Here is an 18,097-nt window from a genome sequence, read left to right as displayed (position 1 = left end):
AGGCGAGGGGCTAACGCTGCGGCCCCACTTTCAGGACCCCATCTGAATCAAGCAGCAAGATTCGTCGGAGATCAATTCATTCTCACAGTGCCAAGTCCTTCTTTCTCTCTTCGTTACGCAGCTAAATGCATTTGACCAAACAAGAACATTTTCACAAGCCAACACAAACTTCACCTGCTTAGTGCCATATGTCGTAGAAACAGAAATTCAGAGCTGGCTTCTTGCTGCACTCCTTCCTCGCTGCCTGACCAGGTTTCAAGGTTGGTAGCCTGCTCAAAATATATTCACAAATCAACCCAACCCAAATCATGCGCCGCGATCAGCAACCATTGCAGAACCCCGACGAGATTGGCATAAGCAATCCCCCAAATGGCTAGCAAAAAGCAGTCGGCACTGAGCCGCGCCAACAACACCCGCCTCCTTAACGACCTCGTCCTGGGACATGTCGGTCGTGTCTCGTACATCCCACGACTGGACCGTGGTGATGACGACAACGACGACGATAATGGGCCTGGAGAACTGTTTATTAACCGAACCGTCAAAGATGGTAATTCTTACCCCATTCTGCTCAAGTAGTACTCAATCAAACTTGTAACTGACATCCCCCCTTACGGAAAGTCCCATCATTCCAAGAGGTAACTCCCTTTGATGAATGGTATTCCCCTTCTCAATCATCGACCCCTGTCCAGCCGCCGACGGGCTTCAGTGCCCAACGCTCTCAGCAGCACTACCTGCTCAAAGAGCACCCGGAGGCCTTCCTCGGCCTTGCGGCAGACCTCAAATCTGCGCTGCAGGAGGATGTGGCGCTGTGGCGCACCGAGTCCAAGCGCCAACAATCGTCAAGGACCAAAAGCTTACTCCCGCTGGTTGGAGTCGGCGAGATCACGGACCGCACGGCGCACAACAATACTTGCACCGTGCTTGCTGTTGTTTGCGGCGAGGCAGGCGATGTGGTGCGCCTCGTGAGGCTGCATGAGGAGCGGAAGTCCTGGGGCGGGGAGGCCGGCGACGGTGCAGGCGTCCTCCTCAAGACGCCCGATTCCGGGTACGAGGGGTTCTGGCATGCCGACGGCTTGGCGATTTCGAAACTGCAACTCGTATCGTTCCCAAGGCGCCATCACGGCATGCGGAGATGGCTCGTTGTCCAAACAGCTACAGAAACCCATCTTTTCGAACCTGAGGTGCTCACAGTCCCTATCTGGAACAAATTCGATGGACATGCAGGAGAGGCCTTCTCAGGTCCTGCATACATCCAGATGACGCCCATGCTGAGCATCAAAGCTCAAGGGAGACAAAATGCTGATTTCATGTTCAATTTCGAGGATGAGGAGAGGACCCCGCAGCTGGCGATTGTTGACGTGGATGGCTACTGGAACGTATGGCACATACAAAGCAACGAAAAGCGCAGGCGAGATGACTTGAAAATAAACGCATCCTTGCGCAGCTCAGGGCAGATGCCTGACAACGCTTTTGCGGATATTGAAAGCCAGCATGAACTGTGCCGAGTTTTGTGGACTACTCCTCTACGCAATGTAGGCTGGCGGCATCATGCTGGCGAGGAGCACCAGAGAGCCTTGGTGGTATGCACGCGGAAGACCTTGGTCATTTTTGACATCAATGGAAACTCGGCCGATCACCCAGAGACTCTATTACCGTGGCTCGTCGACCCCAAGAAAACAGAGAGCATCCTAGATATTGCCATCTGCCCTGGAGACCCATCCAAGATTTTTGTATTGACCAGCACCACAGTCTTTTGGCTCGAGTTGAGGCATTCATCGGATGCTTCAGAGCCATTTTCGGTCACTGTGCTGCTCTCCTGTCCTCACCTACGGAGCCCTATTGACGACACCTTACGGATGAGCATCACGCGGCCAGCAAGGGACGAGCGGTGGCTCGTTTGCATATTCTCGGGAACGGGCAGCTCAAGGACAACGCTGTTCTGGTTCCGCAGCCCGCATCTACGCTCCGAGACTGCTACTTTTTCCCACCAGACCGCCAACCTGTCTCTTCCTGATGATGCCAGTCATATCCGCTCGATCGCCCTTGCGCCAAGCACCCTGGGTATACCCCTGACTTCAACTGGCTATCAACCAAGAAACAGTCACTTTGCTCAATTACTCGTCCTCACTAAGTCTCTCGGTCTGCACTCGGCCCTGTGCGCCATCACAGTCACCCCTTCGCATCACCACCGTCCGCCGCCAATCCCTGCCCCTGAAACCCGTAATGTGACCGATGTTAGGTACCGGTCCGTGGACGTAAAGCGCAAGAAGATCATCTCTCAATTCGCCGACGCGTTTGTGGTGCGCGATGATTACGCCGTCTTGCTTGAGCACGGGCGGCGGTACAAGATGCAGCAAGAGGCTGAGGAGGCTGATTATGAGCACAGGGCCCGCCTGGAGAAAGTCAAGCAGGAGACTGCTATCAAAGGAGATTTTCTGGATCTGGGACCCGTGATGCAGATAGTGATGGAACGCGTAGCCGCCAAATTGAAGGGAGTTTGGCCTGAAGGGCAGGATGCTAAGGGCGGTTCTGTGTCGAATTGTTTCGCAATCATTCGACGTCTTGCTGAGGACGGCTTGGCGAGTGCCCATCTTCCAATAACCACAATGTGAGTGCAGCATCTTTTCCACTACTGAATTTCTGGGTGAATCACAAATTAACTATGATCACCGTCAACAATTGTAGTCTCGAAGCATGTACTCAAATCAACCCCGGAGATCTGGTTACACAGATCGGGAGCCACCGCTGGATAGAGGAGCTGGCGCAGCTAAAGGAATTTGCCGCTACAGCCGAGATGTTCGAGGTAAATGACCTGACAGGTGACAAATCCGCTGTTACAGACCCATCAGCCATTTTTGAGCGACTACTTCATCTCTGGACCTCAAGCCTTCCTGCGGACCTACTTGACGAAAACCAAGCACGAGAACGAGAGGCGTTGGTAGCGTCCATCGCAGGCGAGATTTCTCAAGCGCAGGCTGGAGTGTCCGTTGCCCCGAGGCCACCAGCTCCCAAGGAACCCGAAAGCTTATCACACGAAGAACTCAAAGGCTCTTCACAGCCCGAATTAGGACTTCCATCACCCTCAGCGACGCCATCATCATCGCGAGCGCCTTCAGAATCTCGCTCGTTGTACAGCGACCAGGCCTCGTCCGTGCCCGACAACGAGGTATCGGAACATCAGCAGGATCCCGCAGCGATTCGCCTAGCCCGCTACGCGACTTCGATAGGATATGTTCCCAAAAGAGATGAAGAATCGGCGCTCTTGGCACGCTGGCCATCCGAGCCGGGCTCCAACCCGGCCGACTTTGGCTGGTCTTGGGCAGGAGGAGAGGAGCGTCGGTTGGCTGCGCGGCTCCAGGCGACTCGCCGAGCAAAAGAGGCCAGGAGACTCCGGATGGCGGAGCGGAGAGCCGCAATGGGTTTGTCACAGGAGCCAGGTAGCGGCAGCGTGGTGGTGGGTGGCAGTAGCCAGGCGCCGAGGATCGCAGCCTCGAGCCAGGCGATTGGGACGATGCCGCAGACGCAGACGCAGATAATGTCCTCACAGCCCGCTAGTCAAGGGGGTGTGGCCATGTCGCAACCTGTGCTGGGACGTCATGGGAGTCGGCCTGTGCTGGGCAAGAAGAAGGCTGGAAGAGGGAGAAAGATTGGTTTCCGATAGAGGAATGCCGGTTATCGGCAGTCTATTGCGGTTACACACGGCTTTTACTCTGGTCAAGTGGACGTGGAGGATCGATACTGATAGGTCAGTGTGAGCTCTTCCCGGGTACTTGAGCATATTTGGAGTATTCAAACTCCACAATTTTGTTTGGGTAAGGATATATGTTAGTAGGCATGGTAATCAATCAACTATCAGGGTGCTTGCTTACCTACATTGGGCAAGGACGGGACCAAGCGACGTTTGACTGGGGACTCCGAAATCGGCCGCTGGTGCCCCTCTATGACAGAATTCATTGACTCGCCTGGGCGTGGTCGCATTGAATTTGTATAATTAACCCCGCCAAACGCGTAGAGAGCTCGTACTGTTGGTTAAAGTTCTGGTTTTGATAGCTTGGAAAATTGAAAAGTTACTCCAAGTTTGGGATTTTTTTTTCTTTTGTGTTGTTGATTCAGAGTCACATTTTGACAATCAATCTGCCTTTTCATCTAAAAGATACCCCATTCGGTCCAGATACCACCCGCCCAACATGGCCACCAAGAGCGTGCTTATGCTGTAAGTATACCATACCAATTGGATCATTGAATCAGAGAAAGAAGACGGAAATCAACGTCCAGAGCTAACATAATCCGCCAACTCTAGGGGTTCCGGCTTCGTGACCAGGCCGACCCTCGATGTCCTTACGGACTCGGGCATCAAGGTCACAGTTGGTACGTTATTCCTCCTGCCTCCTGCCTCAAGACGCATACGCTCTGGCCCCAGGAAACCGAAAACAGCTTCTAACTTGACGACTTGACCCAAAACAGCATGCCGCACCCTCGAGTCGGCCAAGAAGCTGTCCGCGGGCGTGCAGCACTCGACCCCCATCTCGCTCGACGTTAACGACGACGCCGCCCTCGACGCCGAGGTGGCCAAGCACGACCTCGTCATCAGCCTGATCCCCTACACCTTCCACGCCACCGTGATCAAGTCCGCCATCAGGCAGAAAAAGCACGTCGTCACCACCTCATACGTCTCCCCCGCCATGATGGAGCTCGACCAGGCCGCCAAGGACGCCGGCATCACGGTCATGAACGAGATCGGTCTGGACCCGGGCATCGACCACCTGTACGCCATCAAGACCATCGAGGAGGTGCACGCCGCCGGCGGCAAGATCAAGACCTTCCTCAGCTACTGCGGCGGCCTGCCCGCCCCGGAGTCGTCCGACAACCCGCTCGGTTACAAGTTCAGCTGGTCCAGCAGGGGTGTGCTGCTCGCGCTCAGGAACGCCGCCAGCTTCTACAAGGACGGCAAGGTCACCAACGTCGCTGGGCCTGAGTTGATGGCTACCGCCAAGCCCTACTTCATCTACCCCGGTTTCGCGTTTGTTGCGTACCCCAACCGTGACTCGACCCCGTACAAGGAGCGCTACCAGATTCCTGAGGCGGACAACATTGTCCGTGGTGTAAGTTTGCATTCTCACTGTGGGGGGTGGACAGTCGGAGAAGAGGATGAGAGGTTTGGTTTGGAACTGTGCGCTGACCGAGATCTTTGGTGACGGCCTTAGACTCTTCGCTACCAGGGCTTCCCACAGTTCATCAAGGTCCTTGTCGACATTGGTTTCCTCAGCGACGAGGAGCAGCCTTTCCTCAAGGAGGCTATCCCGTGGAAGGAGGCCACTCAGAAGATCGTCAAGGCCTCTTCGGCTTCGGAGCAGGACATTGTCAGCACCATCGTCTCCAACGCCACCTTCGAGTCGACCGAGGAGCAGAAGCGCATCGTTGCTGGTCTGAAGTGGCGTAAGTACCTGTGACCTGATGATGAGTAGTGGGGGCTTTTGCGTATAGAGAAAGCTAACTAGACCCGTGCTACAAACAAAAGTTGGTATCTTCTCCGACAAGAAGATCACCCCTAGGGGCAACGCGCTCGACACTCTGTGCGCTACGCTCGAGGAGAAGATGCAGTTTGAGGAGGGTGAGCGTGATTTGGTGGTAAGTACTTGCTCGAAACTTTCTTTCCTGCATCTGAAGGAGACATAAGCATGTGTCTTTCAAGGCGAGAACAATTTAGAAGTACTAATCAGGTTCGCCTCTTCGCAGATGCTCCAGCACAAGTTCGAGATCGAGAACAAGGACGGCTCAAGGGAGACGCGCACATCAAGCTTGTGCGAGTACGGCGCCCCGATCGGCTCCGGTGGCTACTCGGCCATGGCCAAGCTCGTCGGTGTCCCCTGCGCCGTGGCCGTCAAGTTTGTGCTTGATGGTACCATCTCCGACAGAGGTGTGCTTGCGCCTATGAACTCCAAGATCAACGATCCTTTGATGAAGGAGCTCAAGGAGAAATACGGGTGAGTTGTTTTCCCTAGCTGTTTGTTTCTTGGGTTTGCCATCAGATGTAGTGATTGTGAGACCATGACTGACCCTCCCAATTTGTTTTTATAGCATTGAGTGCAAGGAGAAGGTTGTGGCGTAAAACAAAAGTTTATTGCTTGATGGGGAACAAACCCGCGTGCTTGGGAAAATTGCATCCGTAAATACCTAGACATGACAAAAGGCGTGACTGAAAACTAGATCTAGCCGGGTTGTTATAAAAGCACTGAACTTGACGCCATTTTTGAGATTTGTTCTTGCATCGTTGTCAGCTTGCGCTGTTTAGACATGCTGTAAATTGATATGCAATTATTGGCCGGATATGCTTACCTAACTTCGTTCGGTCTTATTGTTTGTTTGCCTGTTTGGAGGTGGGGGTGTGACTTTTATACAACATGCATGACCTCCTGCCGTACCAATACCCAGAGATAAAAAAAAAAAAATAACCAGCCACAACAAGAACACTGCACTTCCCCGTCTTTCATTGAGTCCAGAAACCAATCTTCACCCCCAAAAAAAAAGAAAACATGTCACACTGCCACGACGAGCATGGTGGCGACGACCACCATCACCACCACGGCGAGGACGGTCACGACCACAGCGACGACCTGACACCCGCCCTGCAAAACTCACTATACACCCGCATTGAGTTTGACAAGATCGTCACGCTCAATGAGGACGCACACAACTCCGGTCTGGCCGTGGTGAAAAAGACGTGGGCCGAACGCCTGACCCCGACGCCGGAGCTGGCCAGCGACGCCGACGAGCAGCTGCTGATGCACGTGCCCTTTACGGGCCAGGTGAAGCTGCACTCGATCCTGGTGCGCACGTCGGACAGCGACTCGGCGCCCCGCACCCTGCGCGTGTTCGCCAACCGCCCGGAGAGCTTTGACTTTTCGGCCGCGGAGAGCGAGACCCCGCTGCAGGAGATTGAGCTCAGTCGCACCTCGGCGGTGCAGGAGCTGAATGTAAAGAGGGCCAAGTTTGGGGGCGTGGCGAGGCTGTCGTTGTTTTTTGTGGATAATTTTGGGGATGGCGATGAGGACGTCACCAGGTTGTCGTATCTGGGGTTCAAGGGCGAGTGGATGCCGCTGGGGAGGGCGCCGGCCAATATTTTATACGAGGCGGCGGCGAATCCGAGTGATCATGCGCTCAAGGGGACTAGTGTGAATGCTATGGGGAGCGGGATTGGTGGTAGAGGACCTGGGGCTTGAGGGGTTTGTTCTTTATTCTTGGGGTGGTGCCTCTAATGAAAACATAATCTGGGAAACGGGATATTGATTTTGTGCTTTTCCTTCTGAAAGCAAAAGTTTGGCCAGGTTGAAGTGGTGGTAACTACAACATGCCATGGACCTATGCAGAAGAAACAAGGAGGCAAGCAGAAGATCAGAAAGAACTAGTAGATTACTGTATCATTATTCAAGCATGGTCCGCGTCGAATTCCCTACCTACACACAGATCAACCCTCCAAGGTCCCAGCCTGCTTCAGCTCCCCTTTCGCCTCCCTGGTCGCATCGCCACCTCCGACCTTCCTCAGCTCCCGGTACACGGGATTCCACATCTGCTCCCTCACCCACTCCTCCAGGTCCCCATCGTCTTTCCCACGAGGTATGCCCTCCTCAGTCGCAACGCCCTCCTGCACCGCGGCGCGAATGACCCCACTGGCGACCGCGACGCTGACGTTCCTCACCTCATCCACGCCCGGCAGCAGGGAACCCGCAGGATCTTTGAGGGCAGGGCTCATGGCCGCGACGGCCTTGACGGCCCCGACGAGCATGCTGTCCGTCACCAGCCGCGCCCTGCTCAGGACGCTACCGAGCGCGATGCCGGGGAACACGACGCTGTTGTTGCACTCTGCAATCTCGACCTCCCTACCACCGTCCAGCTTCACCGGCGCAAACGGCGACCCCGTCGCCACCAGCGCTTTGCCGTCGGTCCACGCCATCAGGTCTGCAGGGACCGCCTCGTGCAGCCTTGTCGGGTTCGACAGCGGCATGATTATGGGCCTTGGGGCATGTTTGGCCATCGCCCGCACGATCTCCTCGGTAAACGCCCCGGGCACCGTCGACGTGCCGATCAGGACATTGGGACGCACCTCGTCCACGACCGCGAGCAGGTCCGTCCCGTGGCCCTCGCCCCACGGCTTCTTGGCGTAGGGCGTCTGCGCGGTGTCGTTTTGCGTTGCTGTCGTCAGGAGCCCCGGCTTGTCGACGAGCCAGATCTGCTCCGCGGCGCAGTCCTTGCCACACCCGCTCTCCTCGGCGATGGCGTCCCTCACCATGTCGGCGATGCCCGTGCCGGCGGACCCGGCGCCAAAAACCACCATGCGCAGGTCCTGGATCTTCAGGCCCGCGACGTGCATGCCCGCCATGATGGCCGCGAGCACGACGCACCCGGTGCCCTGGACGTCGTCGTTGAAAACGGGCGCGCGGGGGCGGTACGTGTCGAGGATGCGGCGGGCGTTGGTCACGCCAAAGTCCTCAAAGTGGATGACGGCGCGGGGGAAGAGGTCCCTGGCAGCGGCGACGAACTCGCGGACCAGCGAGTCGTACTTCTCCCCCCTCACGCGACGCTCCCGCAGGCCCAAGTACAGCGGGTCGTCGAGCAGGCCCTGGTTGTCGGTGCCGCAGTCGAGGACGACGGGGAGGGTGCGGTTCGGGTGCAGGCCTGCGCAAAGCGTGGTCAGGACGAGCTTGGCGATGCTGATGAGGATGCCGCCACAGCCCTGGTCACCGATGCCCAGGATCTCCTCGCCGTCCGAGACGACGATATAGTCGACGTCCTCGGGGCGGCCCCAACGCTGCAGGTCCTCCCTGACGCGGTCCACGTCATTGACGTTGAGGAAGCAGCCCTCGGGCCGGCGGAACAGCCTGGAGTAGTTTTGGATTGCGTCACCCTCGGTCGGGGTGTAAACGACGCCAAACATCTCGGGCAGGTTGTCGTGTAGCAGGCGGTAGAAGAGGACCTCGTTCTGCTCCTTGAGCGAGGTCAAGAAGGTGTTCTTGGCCAGGTCATCGGGCCGCGACGAATACTGGGCATATGCGCGGTTGGCTTGCTGTTCCAACGTCTGAATATTTTGAGGGAGGAGGCCAAGGAGACCAAAGTCTCGCCTCTCAGCGGCCGTGAATGCCGAGCCTTTGTTGAAAAAGGGGTGGTTTAGTATTGCTGTGCCACTCAGGGCGCAGTCGAGAGGACCACTCGTGGAGAGGGGAAGGTGGGCAAACTTGGAAGGCATGATGTTTGGCGCTTGGATACAGTGTATTGGGTATATCATGCACAATAGATATGGTGGACAATAGTAAACGCAGCCAAGAAATGTATTTTATGATATCGAAGCTAATCGTCGTACACTGATACGATGAACGACGGCTATCCTGGATGGGCGTAGTCTCAATCTAGACAGCTCGGTATACGCTCGGCATATCCATTCGTCATGGAGTAAACAAGTGCCGGTCCGTTGGGTTACACAGGTTTGGGGTTTAATGGGGTAAACAGATAAGAAGTGACGCAAACATGAGCCAATTGCAGCCAAACCTGCATGTCGTGGACCTCTTTAGCGCGTTTGACGGACACTAAAAAGAGGTAAACATCTTGATTTTACTTCAACATCATCAATGATCACGATGAAGAGATGTAGGTGCTCCTGGAGCCTCGCCTGGGTAATAAGCTCCAGGCGCGGACTATGATGGCCCAATAAGTCTGATCTTGCAGCACGAGAAAGACAGTGAAAAAATCACCATCTCCCCCCAGATTGAGCAATAAAACCAAAAGCCTCCCTCCCTAGCCGGTACAAAACGCACCGAAACGGGAGGACCTTTGCCGAAGCAAAGACTCGAGAGGTTTGCGAAGTAAAAGATCGCAGGAGTGGCTGGCTTGGGATGCTGCGTTTCGACTCCATGGAGTCGGGCAAATATTCGGTGCAGAATGTCGCAATGTTTGTGTTGGTTTGACGCTGGACTTCCAGCGACAGATACACGGAAAAGGAACAGAACATGAACAGAATATTATTCAAGTTCGTCGCCATATCCATAGGATAGGATACATTTATTTTGGTTTCGAACATTCTCACATGGATTGAGAGAATACTGTTGATTCCTGATCTCCCACCGGATCAAAGAGAGGATGCAAAGGAAGAACAGTGAAAATTTCGCCTGCGAGGTAACTACCAAAAAGACAAAGCAGTCAGTCAGGACGCAGTCACGTGCTCTGTGGTACCAACAAGCGAAACCCCACATTCACTACCTCACGCGCGATCGCCCCTGCACCCGAACCCCAAACCGCGACTCTGTTGTTTCCTTGGGCCGATTCAGTACTGGTTTGGTACATGCAACTCAAAATATAGCATCCAATTATTACAAATCTCATTCCCGCTTTTGTCTTTCTCTTTTTTTTTCATTCAATCTGCCAGGAGCCCAAAGACACCAGAAGGATGGACAGCAAACGCGAAAAGCAAGCCGCGGCCCAAAACGCAGTCGACATCCTGCACGAAATCTCCACAATCCTCGTCCGTCCTCCTTGTACCCTCGCCCCATCCCACTTACCCTGTACCACATCTTGAGATACTAACCCCTTTTCTAACCACTTGAACTGCGTAAAAAACAGAACTGCCACCTCGACCGCCGCACCCTGTCCATATGTATATCTATGATAGAGAATGGAGTCAGTCCTGAGGCTCTCGCTGTACGTGTTGATGCATTGAAGGCATGATAGATCTTTCCTTATTTCTCTCTGCTAACCTCCCACGAAAAAAAGAGCGTCGTCAAAGAGCTTCGCAAGCAGGGCCAGGAAGCCACCGCTCAAATCGCTCAGGCCGGGAGTGCTGCTTCCAGTCGGCGGAGGTAGGCGGGCGGTCTGCGAGTGGGGGTGTGCTTGCTTGGTTGTGGCCTGATTGCTGCTTTCTTTCCCTTTTTTCCCTCCTTTCCCTCCTCTTTTGGGGCTGTCTATGAGAGTGCATCCGGACTCTCCAGGGCAAGGGGTATTCTATGATGTGCTTCTTTATTTTCATCTTCGCGTGGCGTAATTGGGAAGGGTTTTCTCTTACTTTTTGTTTTCTTTCAATTCATACGGAGAACTAGATTAGACGTATATGCAGTTCTCTGCTCCTGGGAATGGACACGCGATCTTCAATCCAGCCATTTGTGTCCACGTTTTTTTTCGTATACGGGATCTCAACCCAGGTGGATAAAACCACATAGGGTAGAAGGCTATTCTGCAAAGATACAGAACCATCGCTGAACCCCATCACTCTGAGGAAATCGTACAATTAAGATCAAAGCAAAAGAGTCAAAAACACGGCCCCCTAATCCACAAACCATAAACTCCTCGCACATCCCAGTATTCCAACGAGCGAATAGAGGATCTATCTCTCTCATCTCTTTACCTACCGGTGACCCATCAAGACAATATCGTCGTCGTCGTCGTCGTCGTCGTCGTCGTCCCCCTCATCCCCATTCCCAGCCTTGTATTCGTCTTCGCCGTTGCTGTCGCTATCGTCATCTTCAGACTCATCTCCGTCTTCCTCGTCGCTCCTCAACCCGATGCTCCCCAGCCAGTCGAGCGCCCAGTCGATATCCGTCCGTTCCCCTTGTCCCACAGTTGCTCCAACTGCCAAGGAGCGGCCATCACCGCCGACAGGCCTCGCCCCCGCCGGCCGTTGGCCACCCAAGTCATGCCTCTCCCATGCATCCATCGCAGCCAGGTGCCTGGCGTACCCCATGGCCAACAGCCGCCCGGCCGGCGTATCCGCCAGCCCAAACACCCCTGGGCCTCGGGCCAGCGCTGTTGCTTCTATCAGTCTTGAAGGCAGGTCGAGAATCGACTGGTCGCCGTTGATCCCTTCAGGCGCATCACCTCTGCCAAAGCTGGGAGGCCAAAACGGGGGAGGCGCGCGTGCGCTCAAACCGTCTCTTTCCGTAGTGGTCGCCCAATGCCTCACGACCGCCTCCTCTGCGTCGGTTAATCTCCTCAGGCCAGATTCAGTAGATTCTGAGCGTTCTTGGCTAGCCGCAGCAAGAGCCGCGTCGGTCATCGAGCCCTGGAGCGGCGGCTGCTGGCCCGTCATCTCCTCCTGCAGCCGCGCCGCCTCGGTCGACATCTCGACGGGGGCGCCGACGACCTTGATCTCCCTGGTGTTGTAGCCCTGACAGATGCTGCACTTCATGCCGACCCAGTGGTACAGCGTCTGGCTCTTGGCCTCGCAGTCGTTGCAGTAGATAATGGCACGCACGTCACGGTACTCGGCCGGCATGGGCTGGTCCGCAATGTGCTGGTCCATTTTCCGGAACTGGCTTTCCATGTTGGACATTGTCTTGCTGCAGATCGGGCACTTGTAGTTGGATTTGAGGTATTCGTCGTAGCATCGCTTATGGATCAAGTGTCGGCAGGGGTTGATATGAATTATTTGCTTCGTCGAGGTGAACAGGTCCTCGGTGCAGATCGGACAGTTGGAATCCATGGCGCCCGAGCGGCAACGGTGAGACGTCTCCGTTTCAATAGCGATGCAGATGCCGCATTCCTTTATTCGGCAAATTTATGCGTATTAGTTATTTCAAGTCTTGAGAGTCACCAGGGGAAGAAACAAACAAACCTTGCAGTGGACAAAATCCTTGCCCAACCCGGCCCCGATCCGACAGATGCCACACTCGCGGCAATGGTACGTGCTCACGTCCGGGTTGTCGTTCCAGAGCTTGCACTCGTCGCAGTAATACCTCGCCGCCAGCTGGCCACACTTCACACACTCGTCCGAAGCCCTTTGCGCGTAGCCGCACGCCATGCACAGCATATGTTTTGTCTCGCGCCGCGGCAGCTCGTGGTCCTCGTTGTCGTTGTGGCAAATCCGGCAGGTGTACCACTTGGAGCACCTGTTGCACTGCAGCTTGACGTTGCGCCGGTAGTGTTCGCATCCCAGGTGGCGCTGCTCGGCTTGATCACCGCTGCTACCGTCCCCGACCGCCGCCGACTTTGACTGCGCCGACCCAAACACGTCGTCGCTCAGACTGCTGTGGCCGCACCCGCCTCCGTTCTTGGGCTTCCAAAACGTCGGCGCAATGTCCTCCTCGGTGAGCAGGAACTTAGTGGCCGTGGATGCCTCGCCGGGCGACAACTGCCAAAACTTGAGCGCGCCCAGGTAGCTGCTGCTGCCTTGCTTCTGCTCCGCCGACGCGGAGCCCTCCGTGCCGATCTGAATCGGGCCCTTTCCACCGGCTCCGCTGGAAATTTTTTGCTGACGCAGCCGATGGTGGTTTTCGGTCAACAACCTGTGCAGCATCGCGGCCTTTTCCTTCTCGGGTATGTCGCGCGACTGCACGTCCAGGATCCGGAGGCGCATGACCCGATGCCAGTCATCTTCGCTCGCCGAAGACGGCGACGGCGCCGCCGGGGTCGCGGCCCAAGCCTGTGCCCGGGCCGCAGCCAAGCCTGTTTCACTCCATGTCTGGTTGTTGTTAGTATCGTTTGTGGAATTGCTCATGTCGTTGTCGTCGGCAAAGAGCGAAGGAGATTGCGGTTCCGCAAGATCCGACAGGGTGGGTAGCGTCAGCAGGGGCGATGAAGTTGGTGGTAGTGATGATGATGATGTTGTTTGACAAGGATGCACGTGCGGCGGGGTGAAGTTAGCCACCGCCAAGGATGCAGATGCAACCCGACCCGAGGCAGCAGCAGGACTGAGAGGCGACGAGATGATTTCTATCTCTTCAGCGATTGCAGTGGAAGTAGAAGACAAATTATCTTCGCCGATTCCGGGACCGCCTGAAGTATCCGGCCCGGGGACGGCGGCGTTACCGCGGGAGAATCGGCGGGCCTGCCGCAGAACCGGCTCAATCAGGAAGGCTGGCACGAGCGAGTCTAGAACTAGGTTTGGCATCTGATTGTTTTTGCTTTGCAGCCCCTGACCACGGGCTCCGCCTCAAGGAATGTCCTTCCTAAGAATGCGAGAGTTCAGGTGTTCTTGGTGTTGAAGTGCAAAAGATCGAGGCAATGTTGCGATGGTCCTGGTTTAGGTTCCGCGAACAAGTCCAGAAAGAATAATGGAGAGCTTCGAGTTCAGGTTGCTTGGCTGAAAGAAAATATCTCAAATCTCCATAGGGCAAAAAGGTAGCAAGCCTGGATCACACGGTCGATGCCGGTAGACGAGTGGCGGGGTGATTCCTTGCGCGAACTAAGGTATCGTAGCAAAAGAAGAAGGTTTACTGCAAGTTAAAGCCAGGAAGAAAGAAACCAAGCAGAGAAAAAAAATACAGAGAATACAAGATGCTTCGTCGGAGGTGACAATTGGGTATAGATGACAGGTCAAAGGTAATGAAAGACAGACAAAACCCAGCTCGACAAGTCAAAGCACGCTTGATCGAGCTTCTTTTACAACGGACGGGTAGATGTGGCTGGCTCTCTTGATTCCCTGTGGATGGTGTGATCCAATGACCCGATCCCTTACCAAACAGCGGCGCTAGCTTCGGTACGTATCCTCCTTGCCTCACTAGGGCCAAGAACTCGAGTCCAAAAGGGTGGCGCGACCTGGCGAGTCAGGGTCCCGGTTGTCCCGCAAAGAAGGGAAGACCCCGCCAAAACAGCGCCCATTGTTTACTGCACTTTGGTAATTATTAAACTCCGCTGTTTGCCATCTCTCCATCATCATAAAGGTCATAGCAAGTCCACTTGTGAGCTATGACGAATAAACAAGATCCATAACCAGAAAAATAGCTGAGCTGGGTTTCAGTTGAGACATTTGGGTATCACGAGACTTCCTAGTAATGTTAGCAGCTCGAACGAACAGAGCATCCAAAGTTTCCCCCTTTTCTCTTGGTCCGATTGTTTCCTTGTGGCTGGTCGTCTAGAACAACTATACAGGTTGAAATGCCTCGCAAAAACTCAGCAGATGGCCATGTGACGATGCGAAGTTTGGCCAAGGTCAAAGCTAGGTATTCAGCCAACTAGGTACCTACCTAGGTACCTAGGTACATACGGTTGACAGGAAAGACAAAAGGGCGCCACGGACGTGGGGAAGCCTTTGGCAGCGCGGCGCTATTTGACTTTTGTTAAACGGCCGATTCCGGAACTGACAAGTCCGAATTAATCTTCACAAGTAGGTAGGCACATGTGAGACTATCTGGCTAGCTTCTTGCTCATGACGTGATGTACAAGGACAAAACCAATTTTTGCCAGCCCTTTTGGTCGCACATGGCTTCAGTTCTCTACAATGGAAGTGCGGAACTCCAAGTTCACAATTCGTCTATACCGTCTAGAATTTTTGGGTACCAGGTTCACCATGGACAAGTAACGTTTTCCTTAGCATCACCCTCAGCAGACAAAAACATTTATTTTGTGTTGTCCTGGCAAACCAATGAGTTCAGGGATAACATATGAAGAGAGGCACAGCCAACGGCCGTTAACCGCCCAATAATAGCATGTTGGTCATTCAAAGAACACCCCATCATCCATCAGAATACCATAATACCATTGAACTCCCCAAGAGAACTGCTTTTTGTGTAAACTTTTTTTCTCCTTTGTTGTCGTCAATCATCACCCAGAATAAGGTCATCTTCTCAGTCCTCGTCCATCTTGTCATCCTCGGCATCGGGGTCGTTGAAGTCGTCGTCGTCATCCTCCTCGTCGTCATCGACGCTGAGGTTCTGCTCCGCAGCCGCCTTGGCAAAATCGATCTTGCGGCCGCGCGTGCGGCTGGGGAGGACATTGCTAGAGTCAATCTCGTCCATGCCGTCGTCCTCGACTTCCTCTGCAATTGGTTTCACATCACGGTCAGCTTTGGTTCACCTGATAGGTGGCTGACTTGTTACAGGTTGGGCAGAGCTACAGTGCAGCCAATTGATCACGTACCAGCTACTTGCTCGGCCTATAGTAGCACAATCGTCATGTTAGCGGTCAAGAGCACAATGAAGGTTGGATCATGAAATAGCGCAAGATTCGGGCAACACAAAACAGGAATTTCTCATAGCACAATCACATACCTCGTCGGCCTCGGTGTCATCCTCATCATCCTCGTCCATCTCAGTGTCGTGAGTATCCTGGGCGGGACCCTTGCCCTTACCCTTGGCCTCGGACGCGACGCCAGCGTTGGCCACTTCCTGGGCGCCGGGGGCGGTGACTCCAGTCTCCTCGGAAGCCATTGTGTTGTTTGATTCTTGATTTGTTGCGGTATTTGAGTGGGGCTATGAACGTGCAGAGTTGTGCTCCTTGTTAGTGTTTAAGGTTGTGGTTTGCTGGTTGTGAAAGGGGTTAAGGAAGAGACGCGGCGCGCGAACCTTTCGTGGCGGGTGGATGAACGTTTGTGTGGAGCTTTGGGATTTTTGGTCGGCTTTTCTGGCGCAAGAGCAAGGGCAAACGGGCGGGCAGGAGCTAGCTTCGGTCGTTTTTGTATTTTGGCCGCCAGAAGCTCCCAAGGGAAGCTGTGTGGGGCAATATTCCATTTTGCGCGCGCAATGGGCGCTGTCTGCTGCTAAAACCGAGCATCCCTGTCCACAGCAACCAGCAACCAAAACAATGTAGCAACAGATGCCCCGCCAATTCTAGTTCTAGACTAAGATCCGTACCTGCCAGCCAGGGGAAAGCGCAAAATGCGCTGCGGTACAAGACTCGCCACGTGTGAAAATTATGCTCAAGCGAGACGGAGTCGAAAGAAATCGAAGCTGGACGGGCGGCAGGTACCCGTGTTTCTCTCATGCATTTGCAAATATGGCATCAAAGGCCTGGATAAATTGAAAGGCTTGGACGAGTTTGCTGGCTCTAAATACATTAAATATGCGTGGCGTGATGAGTACGGTGTAGGGTATGTAGGCAACCACGAATCTCGCGAAGAGCCGACGAGGCCAACCCCAAGAAGCTGCTATGACATTTGTTCCAAAGTCATAGATGTTTTAAAGACTTCAGATCCCATCAACTGGCCCTATATGTATCGGTGTATATTACTAATATAGGCCTCCCTTCCGTTCCACGAAAGTATGCTAGAAGCACATGCACTGGAATATTATCACCATTCCATATAGAGCTCGAGCTTGATGAACTGAATGGCAATCCCATGAACCATGCTTGCATTATAGAAGCGAAGAGTAGTTCTATATTCCGACTAGGCCCATCACTCAGGCCATCATATGTCCTTATATAGTAGGATGCTGTCTATTTATCAGGTCCACCGCCCGTAATCATAACGAACGCCAGCAGTCCCAGTGCCCACCAGTACCTAGCTCGCAGATAATGCCCTGGTTAGCAACATTTCATACACAATTAAAAATCGCATATGCCCAAGGGGCTGAAAGGTGAAGGGTGCTCGCTCAAACTCACTTTTGTAAAAACGTCTTCTCCTCAACCTCTCCAGCCCGACCAGCACCATCCTTGTTAAGCACGACCGGGCGGTTCAGCGCAGGCTGCGGCGCCCTCTCACCGCTCACCAGGACCGCCTGCGGCCCAAAATCCCTGGTGGCGCCGGCGTCGACCTTGACACCCTTGACGGCGGCCCCAATAACAGCCACGGGTCCCTCGCCACCCGCACCCGGCCCGAGGGTGAGCACAAAATGCGGCGAGTAGCCCTTGCTAAAGTTGTCGACGCTGGCGACCGACGTCGACGACAGCCACTCATCGGCCGCTGCGTCGAACACGCCAATTCGCACGAGGGATGTCGACTCGGGCAGCTCCGGCGGCTCAAACGACGTCACCTGGCCCGTCGGGTCGCTCGCCTCAGCTGGGTCGTAGGTTATCTCGGCCAGCGGGGCCGGGGGAATCGTTGAGGAGGAGATGGGCTGGATGTAGATAGCGGCGGTTTGCGGCTCTGCCAGGGCGAGCGGTGCGGCTGCCGCGAGGAGCGCGAGGACGTGTTGGAGTATCATCGTGGCGGTTGCGTCTGGTGGCGCGGCATCTGGGGAACACTGGACTTTCAGCAATCGACCGATGTGAGGGTTGGCTGCTGGTCGTTATAAATTTGCGCAACGTTGGGAATTGATGGATGTTGTTTCCTGTCCTAGTACCACCTTGAGGCAAGTCCCCTTGGCAAGGCCTGGACAACTCACTCAAGCAATCGGAGTCCCCACAGCTACCGAGGGTACGGTGCAAATCACTGCGCTGAGTGGGGCCCACTCAATCGACCTCT

General features: G+C 54.6%; 8 protein-coding genes across 9 annotated transcripts; 4 read left to right on the top strand and 4 right to left on the bottom strand.

The window, feature by feature from the left end:
- The first annotated feature begins 96 nt into the window (after positions 1-96).
- Positions 97-4,048, top strand: MGG_17042 (uncharacterized protein). Its single transcript, XM_003716038.1, has 3 exons — positions 97-547; positions 619-2,608; positions 2,686-4,048. Exons 1-3 carry the CDS (start codon positions 370-372, stop codon positions 3,659-3,661), a joined length of 3,144 nt encoding a protein of 1,047 aa, XP_003716086.1. The 5' UTR covers positions 97-369; the 3' UTR covers positions 3,662-4,048.
- Positions 3,979-6,231, top strand: MGG_17041 (saccharopine dehydrogenase). Its single transcript, XM_003716037.1, has 7 exons — positions 3,979-4,213; positions 4,301-4,368; positions 4,465-5,102; positions 5,205-5,436; positions 5,519-5,628; positions 5,737-5,984; positions 6,079-6,231. Exons 1-7 carry the CDS (start codon positions 4,188-4,190, stop codon positions 6,107-6,109), a joined length of 1,353 nt encoding a protein of 450 aa, XP_003716085.1. The 5' UTR covers positions 3,979-4,187; the 3' UTR covers positions 6,110-6,231.
- Positions 6,232-6,374: 143 nt separating this feature from the next.
- Positions 6,375-7,452, top strand: MGG_08563 (uncharacterized protein). Its single transcript, XM_003716036.1, has one exon. It carries the CDS (start codon positions 6,534-6,536, stop codon positions 7,218-7,220), a length of 687 nt encoding a protein of 228 aa, XP_003716084.1. The 5' UTR covers positions 6,375-6,533; the 3' UTR covers positions 7,221-7,452.
- On the bottom strand, positions 7,393-10,123 carry MGG_08562 (NAD-dependent malic enzyme). The gene has a single exon (XM_003716035.1). It carries the CDS (start codon positions 9,278-9,280, stop codon positions 7,466-7,468), a length of 1,815 nt encoding a protein of 604 aa, XP_003716083.1. The 5' UTR covers positions 9,281-10,123; the 3' UTR covers positions 7,393-7,465.
- A 173-nt stretch (positions 10,124-10,296) lies between these two features.
- MGG_14000 (uncharacterized protein) lies at positions 10,297-11,438 on the top strand. The gene is made up of 3 exons (XM_003716034.1): positions 10,297-10,510; positions 10,609-10,686; positions 10,759-11,438. Exons 1-3 carry the CDS (start codon positions 10,436-10,438, stop codon positions 10,846-10,848), a joined length of 243 nt encoding a protein of 80 aa, XP_003716082.1. The 5' UTR covers positions 10,297-10,435; the 3' UTR covers positions 10,849-11,438.
- Positions 11,000-14,336, bottom strand: MGG_08561 (RING finger and CHY zinc finger domain-containing protein). Its single transcript, XM_003716033.1, has 2 exons — positions 12,593-14,336; positions 11,000-12,520 (listed from the first exon to the last, which is right to left on the bottom strand). Exons 1-2 carry the CDS (start codon positions 13,865-13,867, stop codon positions 11,387-11,389), a joined length of 2,409 nt encoding a protein of 802 aa, XP_003716081.1. The 5' UTR covers positions 13,868-14,336; the 3' UTR covers positions 11,000-11,386.
- Positions 14,337-15,110: 774 nt separating this feature from the next.
- MGG_08560 lies at positions 15,111-16,373 on the bottom strand. Of its 2 annotated transcripts, XM_003716031.1 has the most exons (4): positions 16,260-16,373; positions 15,966-16,166; positions 15,835-15,850; positions 15,111-15,733 (listed from the first exon to the last, which is right to left on the bottom strand). In XM_003716031.1, the coding sequence occupies exons 2-4, from the start codon at positions 16,122-16,124 to the stop codon at positions 15,543-15,545; spliced, it is 366 nt and encodes a 121-aa protein (XP_003716079.1). In that variant the 5' UTR covers positions 16,125-16,166; positions 16,260-16,373; the 3' UTR covers positions 15,111-15,542. The 2 variants fall into 2 exon arrangements, with proteins under 2 accessions (XP_003716079.1, XP_003716080.1); XM_003716032.1 differs by having other exon boundaries at positions 15,966-16,373.
- Positions 16,374-16,691: 318 nt separating this feature from the next.
- Positions 16,692-18,047, bottom strand: MGG_08559 (uncharacterized protein). Its single transcript, XM_003716030.1, has 2 exons — positions 17,296-18,047; positions 16,692-17,194 (listed from the first exon to the last, which is right to left on the bottom strand). The coding sequence occupies exons 1-2, from the start codon at positions 17,835-17,837 to the stop codon at positions 17,131-17,133; spliced, it is 606 nt and encodes a 201-aa protein (XP_003716078.1). The 5' UTR covers positions 17,838-18,047; the 3' UTR covers positions 16,692-17,130.
- Positions 18,048-18,097: the final 50 nt, after the last annotated feature.

Source organism: Pyricularia oryzae, chromosome 4 (genome assembly GCF_000002495.2).
Source record: "Pyricularia oryzae 70-15 chromosome 4, whole genome shotgun sequence".
Taxonomy (NCBI): domain Eukaryota; kingdom Fungi; phylum Ascomycota; class Sordariomycetes; order Magnaporthales; family Pyriculariaceae; genus Pyricularia; species Pyricularia oryzae.
This window is presented reverse-complemented; position numbering and strand designations above follow the sequence as displayed.

Coding starts and splice junctions, on each gene's coding strand:
- MGG_17042 (XM_003716038.1), top strand. CDS start 370: ATGGCTAGCAAAAAGCAGTCGGCACTGAGCCGCGCCAACAACACCCGC. Junction 548..618: donor TAACCGAACCGTCAAAGATG/GTAATTCTTACC, acceptor CCTTACGGAAAG/TCCCATCATTCCAAGAGGTA. Junction 2,609..2,685: donor CATCTTCCAATAACCACAAT/GTGAGTGCAGCA, acceptor CAACAATTGTAG/TCTCGAAGCATGTACTCAAA.
- MGG_17041 (XM_003716037.1), top strand. CDS start 4,188: ATGGCCACCAAGAGCGTGCTTATGCT. Junction 5,437..5,518: donor CGTTGCTGGTCTGAAGTGGC/GTAAGTACCTGT, acceptor TACAAACAAAAG/TTGGTATCTTCTCCGACAAG. Junction 5,629..5,736: donor AGGGTGAGCGTGATTTGGTG/GTAAGTACTTGC, acceptor GCCTCTTCGCAG/ATGCTCCAGCACAAGTTCGA.
- MGG_08563 (XM_003716036.1), top strand. CDS start 6,534: ATGTCACACTGCCACGACGAGCATGGTGGCGACGACCACCATCACCAC.
- MGG_08562 (XM_003716035.1), bottom strand. CDS start 9,280: ATGATATACCCAATACACTGTATCCAAGCGCCAAACATCATGCCTTCC.
- MGG_14000 (XM_003716034.1), top strand. CDS start 10,436: ATGGACAGCAAACGCGAAAAGCAAGCCGCGGCCCAAAACGCAGTCGAC. Junction 10,511..10,608: donor ACGAAATCTCCACAATCCTC/GTCCGTCCTCCT, acceptor CGTAAAAAACAG/AACTGCCACCTCGACCGCCG. Junction 10,687..10,758: donor TCAGTCCTGAGGCTCTCGCT/GTACGTGTTGAT, acceptor CACGAAAAAAAG/AGCGTCGTCAAAGAGCTTCG.
- MGG_08561 (XM_003716033.1), bottom strand. CDS start 13,867: ATGCCAAACCTAGTTCTAGACTCGCTCGTGCCAGCCTTCCTGATTGAG. Junction 12,521..12,592: donor AGGATTTTGTCCACTGCAAG/GTTTGTTTGTTT, acceptor TGCCGAATAAAG/GAATGCGGCATCTGCATCGC.
- MGG_08560 (XM_003716032.1), bottom strand. CDS start 16,124: ATGGCTTCCGAGGAGACTGGAGTCACCGCCCCCGGCGCCCAGGAAGTG.
- MGG_08559 (XM_003716030.1), bottom strand. CDS start 17,837: ATGATACTCCAACACGTCCTCGCGCTCCTCGCGGCAGCCGCACCGCTC. Junction 17,195..17,295: donor GAGAAGACGTTTTTACAAAA/GTGAGTTTGAGC, acceptor TCTGCGAGCTAG/GTACTGGTGGGCACTGGGAC.